This window comes from Arachis ipaensis, chromosome B08, assembly GCF_000816755.2.
Source record: "Arachis ipaensis cultivar K30076 chromosome B08, Araip1.1, whole genome shotgun sequence".
Taxonomy (NCBI): domain Eukaryota; kingdom Viridiplantae; phylum Streptophyta; class Magnoliopsida; order Fabales; family Fabaceae; genus Arachis; species Arachis ipaensis.
Genome location: NC_029792.2, coordinates 123,149,558 through 123,157,752, shown reverse-complemented (window position 1 = coordinate 123,157,752; position 8,195 = coordinate 123,149,558). Strand labels below are relative to the sequence as shown.

At 32.6% G+C, this 8,195-nt stretch overlaps 1 protein-coding gene across 5 annotated transcripts in view; it reads right to left on the bottom strand.

The window, feature by feature from the left end:
- The window catches only part of LOC107611632 (E3 ubiquitin-protein ligase MIEL1-like), a 4,872-nt gene extending 1,301 nt beyond the window's left edge, over positions 1 to 3,571 (bottom strand). Inside the window, exons 1-8 of one of the 5 annotated variants that reach the window (XM_021109986.1) lie at positions 3,049 to 3,571; positions 2,809 to 2,981; positions 2,036 to 2,413; positions 1,656 to 1,715; positions 1,086 to 1,163; positions 916 to 959; positions 742 to 782; positions 29 to 616 (exon numbers count right to left, since the gene is read on the bottom strand). In XM_021109986.1, coding sequence (XP_020965645.1) covers positions 432 to 616; positions 742 to 782; positions 916 to 959; positions 1,086 to 1,163; positions 1,656 to 1,715; positions 2,036 to 2,260 — 633 coding nt within the window. In that variant the 5' untranslated portion in view covers positions 2,261 to 2,413; positions 2,809 to 2,981; positions 3,049 to 3,571 and the 3' untranslated portion in view covers positions 29 to 431. The other 4 variants (XM_021109988.1, XM_021109989.1, XM_021109987.1 and 1 more) reach the window with 4 other exon arrangements.

Genomic DNA, 8,195 nt, shown 5'->3' with positions numbered 1-8,195 from the left:
TACCCTAATAAAAATCAATTGTCGATCTACATGATCAAATGCATTTTTTAATTAAAATAATTCACTCCCTACACAAAATTATTTATAAATAATAAATATGTTTGAAGATTGTTGAGTAATTTTTGTGGGCTAATTTTTGTTAATATTGATCAAGATGTGTATTACACCAAGTTATTTGGCTTCAGGTGAGTTTTACACTTTTACACTGAGTGCGTCAAAATATCAAATTGATCGACTTCCGGAAAGAAAATATCAAATTTTAATAAATGGGTTAATTGTCAAAATAGTTTCTGAGAAGTGTGCGTCAAAATTTGGTGATTGAAAGATCAAATGTCTCATTGGTTCATAAAAGATATAATTGTAAATATGATTGAGCCTTCTATCAATTAGATGATGACATGCGGCATAATCATATTTGGACAAAAATCTAATTAGCAAAAGACTAATTGGAGACGTTTCATTTTTTGAGGACCAAATTGATAAGAATGTGGACCATTTTGACTATTAACCCTTTTAATAGACCAATAGGAGCACATTACAAAATTAACAAAGACAAAATTTAACCTCAAAACAAACAGGACAATCATGATGCATTGCCTTCTCCACACAAGCGTGACTATTTTTCAGCAGAAAGAAGTGTTGTTAGAATGATAGTTGGTAAAGAAGCTTACGGGTCAAGAATTAAGACAATAGTGTTGCTACTTTAAAGGAAAGCATGAAAATGTAAAACAATTGACTTACCACACTTGTCGCAGTGGAAGTAATTTTCAGATCCTCCGGTTCTGTATTGAAACATTTCAGAATCATTCAATAACTAACGAAGAAAAGTACCCTAAACCAAATGCAACAACACTAGAAGTGCATACAATGCTTTTTGAAGAACAGGCACAAGGAAAATGTTCTACTAATTCATACCTGCAAATTCCACAGCCGCCGCAATGGTATTGTTTCTTAGATACCTGCAGCAGATAAAATAAATAATATAATATAATATCATCATCTCGTGCATTCTATGTGTCGATTTTTCAAAAGAGTCATTAACTTGGATGTTCAAGGGATCGTCAGCTCCGGAACGAAATACTCACATCGTCATCAAAAAGCTTGCATGTCCCGCAAAAGTACTTGCCCATACAAACTCCACAATTAATGCAGTTTTGCTGAACCTGGAATCAGCAGAAGTCAACACAAGAATAGACTTAGTTCATGGCAGGATTCTAACTTACAAAAGGCAAGAACTTATAATAGATGATTGTCTGTGAATATATGAATAATTGAATAGTTTCAAACACCTCAAAAAGAATACTAACAACTCTGCACAAAACATGTTAAAGGACCTTCATGAAGTGATTAGCTTCTGGATTCCTTTTAACCATGCAGCTTTTTCTCTCTTCTATGTCTATGAACCCTTGAGCTTACTCGCATGTCGCAAGCATAAAGATAAATAAAGCTTTATCGTAATCTATGTTAATAGTTTGATCTTCCCTTATAATTAACAAGACTTGGCTCTTGTTCAGTCCCACAAAGTGAACATATCACCTGGAAAACAATCCAAAAATATTCAATCGAATTGATTAACATGTGAAATAACAGAAGGGAGAAGGAGCACAAAATTTTTGTGATACTCAAATGATCGGTGTTCAAATAAATAAGCATACCTGTTTAACTTGATGACGGGGAATGTCATGTCTAAGCTTCGGAACAATCCTGATATCATCCTGGGGAGAAACATAGATGGTAAAATAAGTTCCAATTAAAGAGAAAAAAAATGGATTGCCACAACATAAGAAATAAAAATAATGATTTGAAAGTCGTAAGTATTGCAATCTGCTACTAAAAGGAAATAGATTGTTTCTCAAAAGTTGTAGTCTGAATCAATTGATATTCACTTCTACACTTTCTCCACAAATATACTTATCAAATTAGTCTAACGAACACCACCTAAATTTTTCAGATACAAGCGGGCCAACTTGAGGAACAAGAAAGAAATATAAATGTCTCATAACTAAAACTTGAAAAAAAAGGAAGATGAACTGACCTTTGCCTCATTATGACAATGGCGACAGTGAAAAATCTCGTTGCAGCAGGGGGCCCTAATACGGCATCTTCTCTGGTAATGTTTCAACAAAAGAATGGAGACAAAAATATGCAAACTAAGTGAACATGAGATTTTACCTGTGTTCCATATATCCTTTCTCTCGCAAGTCATTGATGACAGATTGTACACTTTTCCCTCGGATAAGTACATTATTGTCGCCAACATATGTAAACCACTGTACAAAAAGGCTCAGAGTACTAAAAATATACATACTAATGATGGATGTGACACAACAACCGACTGCGTACAGATAGGGATAGCTGGAAATCTGGGATGTGACACATTTACAAATACCTGCATCTGACACTGACACATGCTCTTATAGACACACGTCATTTTTTATGAAATTGTAAAGATATTTCTAAAATTTATTTAGAATAAAAGTATAAAATTTATTTATTTATAAAAAAATTACATTATTTTAAGTGTAAAATAAATAAATAGAAAAAGAATTTTGATTCTGAATGAAATTTAGTATTAATAATTTAATTAAGAATAAATTTGAATATCTATAATACATGAGATTATATTAGAATTTTTAATTAACAAATTAACTTTAAAAAATGTCTCTTTAAATTCATTTAGAAAAAACTTCTAATTTGTTAAAATGATAAGTGATCTTTTTATTTGCCAAACTTAAAATAAATATATAGTTTGTTCTTTTGAAAAAAAATAAATATATCTTTCCCACAAATAAATTTACCAAATCAGACCTTATCTTGCAAAAACTTTCAATTTTTCTCCATGCATGCACTCTACAATTGATGACAGATTGTATCTTCTCCCTGAGTTATATGCCTCATGTTACTGCACTCAAACTGCAAAGGCTCAGAGTGCATTATTATCTCCTCTCCCGTGAATCGTGATGCTAGCTATCCTCTATGAACTACATGGAAGCAGAAATAAACTTATGGACTTGCACATATGAAAATATTAAGAAATAATCCTACAACTTCAAGTCAAGCAACTGAACGCTTCTTTTACACTGTCACAGACCAACAGATAATATCAACAACAAAACCGAAATTACCGAAAAAAGGAAACACATCAAATAAGTGTATAAACTAAAAATTGATCCTATCACATTCATACAATTTTGAAGCACAAAGCCACAAACTATAATAGCGAGAAACATGACCAAACTTAGCCATACCTCTTCATGGTCCATTTTTAGAACTCAAATCTTTGCCTAGTATAATAGCAAGAAACATGACAAAGTCAAACTCGGTCAACCCGAAATTTATAAACTATACATGAATTTAACATTATACATATTGAAATTTAAGAAGTTAAAAATAAATTTAACAGATAGTTTACATTACATACAGAAGCTACCAATCTGTCTAGAAGATAGAGAAGTCTTATTAAAAGCAGGAAAGTTATTGCAAAAGTATTACACTGGAGAATTGGAAGGGGTAATCATGTGAGAATAGTTTGACTATACGTGGTTGGCAAACAATTCTTTCTTATTTTAAGGAAGAGAAATAAATATAAAATAAAAAAATATAATTAGATAACTCTAATAATAATATTTACCACAATTATTATCTCAATATAATAGGGATAATTAATATATTTACTAATATTATATGTTGTAGTATATGAAGAGAAAAAAGAAAGAACTTTATATATTACACATAGAGAGAAAAAAAAAAAGCTTTATAGTATTATCTCAAACACTGTCCTATTTATACTTGCTCAGGATTCACTTTTTCAAATTATATTAATGTGGAATCAATCCTGGAAAGTTAAGCACCATTTACAGATAATATTTGCACCGTCCAAAATTACTTTGATTGGAGGGACAAAGTCATGCTGAGTAGATAATTAGTAGACATCCATATTGTAACTCTCCCCTTTGAATGTCTATTAGGAATATGTCTCATTAAAACCTTACTAAAGAAAAAATCCAATGAGAAAAAAATTAGTGAAGGAAAAAAGTACAATATCCTTTATGACGGGGACTGCCTCATTAAAAACCTTGTCAAGAAAAACCCAATGAGAAAAAACCTGACCAAGAAAAAAAGAGTACAGTCTTCCCCTCTTGTCGACATCATTTAATATCTCAAAATCGATGTATCCTAATCAGATGTACCAATTTTTCAAAGGAAGATTTTGAGAGTGACTTTGTAAATAAGTCTGCCAGATTTTCACTTGAGCGGATCTGTTGGACATCAATTGTCTCTTGATTTTCAAGATCACGAGCGAAGAAGAATTTGGGAGAAATATGATTTGTTCTATTACTTTTGGTGTATCTACCCTTAAGTTGAGTAATGCATGCTGTATTATCTTCAAACAGGATAGTTGGGGCTATCTTATAGCCAATCACTCCACATGATGACAGAATATATTGAATCAAACTTCTGAGCCAAAAACACTCGCGACTTGCTTCATGAATCGCTAGTATTTCAGCATGATTAGAGGAGGTTGCTGCTATCGTCTGTTTCGTAGACCTCCATGATATAGCTGTACCACCATATGTAAACAGGTATCCTGTTTGAGATCTCCTTTTGTGTGGATCAGACAAGTATCCAGCATCTGCATAGCCAACTAATTGTGACTTGGATCCATATGGATAAAACAATCTCATATCCACTGTTCCATGAAGATACCAAGAGATTTGTTTGATTCGATCCCAATGTCTTCTGGTTGGGGAGGAACTATACCTTGCTAGTAAGTTAACAGCAAATGATATATCGAGTCGTGTGTTATTAGCAAGATACATTAGTGCTCCAATGGCACTAAGATATGGTACTTCAGCACTAAGAATATCTTTATTTTCTTCTTTAGGACGGAATTGATCTTTTTTCACATCCAAAGATCTTACAATCATTGGGGTACTTAATGGATGTGACTTATCCATATAAAATCTCTTTAAGAACTTTTCTGTGTATGTTGTTTGATGAATAAAGATCCCATTTTTTGTATACTCAATCTGCAGGCAGAGATAAAATTTAGTCTTTCCAAGATCTTTCATCTCAAACTCTTCTTTTAGAGTTTTTATAATTGTTGGAATCTCTTCAAGAGTTCCAATGATATTTAAATTATCAACGTACACAGCAATTATAATGAATCCAGGTGCAGATTTCTTTATGAAAAAACATGGGTAAATATCATCATTCTTAAATCCATTTTTGGCCTGAGGTAAGACGATTATACCACATTCGTCCAGATTGCTTTAGACCATATAAAGATCTTTGCAATTTGAATGAGTATAACTTCTGTGAATATTCATTGGATGGTTTAGATATCTTTAATCTTTTAGGGACTTTCATATAGATATCACGATCTAATGAGCCGTATAAGTAGGCTGTTACCATATCCATTAAATGCATATGTAATTTATGATATGCAGATAAACTGATCAAATAACGCAATGTTATTGCATCCACTACAGGGGAATAAGTTTCTTCATAATCTATACCGGACCTTTGTGAAAAATCTTGTGCTACAAGTCAAGCTTTGTAGCGTACAACTTCATTTTTCTCATTTCGTTTTCTCACAAATACCCATCGATATCCAACAGGTTTTACATCTTCTGGTGTACAAACTACAGGTCCAAAGACTTCACGTTTTGCAAGTGAGTTTAACTCAGCCTTCATGGCTTCTTCCTATTTTGGCTAATCATTTCTTTGTCGACATTCTTCGACTGTTTTTGGCTCAAGATCCTTACTTTCATGCATGATATTTAATGCCACATTATATGCAAATATTTCATCGACAAATGTCTTATTTCGGTCCCATTTTTCTCCTGTAAAGACATAATTGATCGAGATTTCGTCATTTTCACAATTTTCAGGTACCTGAACGTCCTTTGACGTTAAAATTATATCAGAATTTTAGACAACTACATGTGTTTTTACTATATCTTTTTCAATAGGAATAGTATTTACCTCTTTTCTTTTTCGAGAATTTTTGTCTTTGAAACCAACAGACCTGCCACGCTTCTGGCGTGAATTTGTTTCAGTGACTATTTGTCCGACTGGGACATTAATTCGAATTGGGGCATTTTTCGCTGGCATATAAGATTTGGTTATCCTCTTTGTATCGAAAAATGCATCAGGCAATTCATTTGCTATTCTTTACAAATGTATAATCTTTTGAACTTCTAGTTCACATTACCCTGATCGAGGATCCAAATGCATCAAGGATGATGCATTCCAATTAAGTTCCATTTCAGGAAGCTTATTCTCTCCTCCTAATATTGGAAATTTTGATTTATCAAAATGACAATTCGCAAACTGGGTTTTAAATACATCCCCAATTTGTATCTCAAGATACCTTACTATAGAGGGAGAATCATATCCAACATATATCCCTAATTTTCTTTGGGGTCCCATTTTGGTGCGAGAAGGTAGTGCAATGGGAACATATATTGCATACCCAAATATTCATAAATGAGAAATATTTGGCTGCTGTCCAAAAGCTAATTGTATAGGAGAGAACGGATGGTAACTCGTTGGCCTCAAACGAATAAGTGCTGCAACATGTAAAATAGCATGTCCCCAAACTGAAGTTGGGAGATTTGTTCTTATAAGTAAGGGTCTAGCAATTAATTGGAGGCATTTAATAAGTGATTCTGCTAACTCATTTTGTGTGTGAACATGAGCTACTGGATATTCAACACTTATTCCATTAGCCATACAATAAGCATCAAAAGCTTGGGAAGTAAATTCACCAGCATTATCAAGACGAATTGCTTTGATTGGATTTTCTGAAAATTGTGCTTTTAATCGAATAATTTGAGCAAGTAATCTCGCAAACGCCAGGTTGCGAGAAGACAATAAGCACACATGTGACCATCTCGAAGATGCGCATATTAAGACCATAAAATATCTAAAAGATCCACACGTTGGATGAATAGGTCCACATATATCACCTTGAATTCTTTCTAGGAATTTAGGGGACTCAAATCCAATCTTTACTGGTGATGGTCTTAAAATTAACTTCCTCTGAGAACATGCAGCACAACAAAATTCACTAGATTTAAGAATCTTCTGGTTCTTTAGTGAATGTCCATGGGAGTTTTTAATAATTCTCTGCATCATGGTTGTTTTCGGGTTACCCAATCGGTCGTGCCAAGTTATGAATTCATTTGGGCTAGTAAACTTCTGGTTTACAATGGCATGTGATTCAATTGCACTAATCTTGATATAATATAACCCAGATGAAAGTGGGGGTAACTTTTCTAATATCAACCTTTTTATTTAAATCATGAGTTGTGATATATAAGTACTCATGATTTTTCTCATTCGTTGTTTCAATATGATATCCATTTCGGCGAATATTTTTAAAACTCAATAAGTTCCTTAGAGACTTAGTAGATAATAGTGCATTATTTATTATGAATTTTGTTCCGCTAGGAAACAAAATTATAGCTCTTCCTGAGCCTTCTATCACATTGCCTGAGCCAATAATAGTATTAACATATTCTTATTTTGGCACAAGATGGGTAAAGTATATATTACTTTTGAGAATGGTGTGCGAACTTGCAATATTTGCAAGGCATACATCTTCATTATATATCCTTGCCATTTTCTTCAAAGACAAATAATAATAATAAAATGAGTAGAAGTACATAGGGGTGCACATGGGTCGAGTAAAGCCGGGTTCGCAGGGTTCATAGTGACTCGAACCCGACCCTAAATAATGACCAGGTCTATTTATGAGACCCTTACCCGCCCTAGACCCGATGAAATCGTGTTACTTTTGGGCTACATTAAAGCCGGGTCTAGACCGGGTAAAGTTCAGGTCTTGATCAACTTTATCACAATATCACCAAAGGTCTATATCTTTTGAACCTCTAAATTTTGGAAAATAATTATTCTATAACATTGCAACATTCACATAATAATAATTTAGAGTCTAATAATAATAATTTAAAGTTTCATCATAATAATTATGTCAATTACACACTAAACATTCAAAGTTCAAAAGAAAATTAAAACAAAGTTAACAACCAACACAAGATTAACATAATAATAATAATAATAATAATAATAATAATAATAATAATAATAATAATAATAATAATAATAATAATAATAATAATAATTTATAGTGTCATACCAACCAATAACAACAAAATATTAAGTAGCAA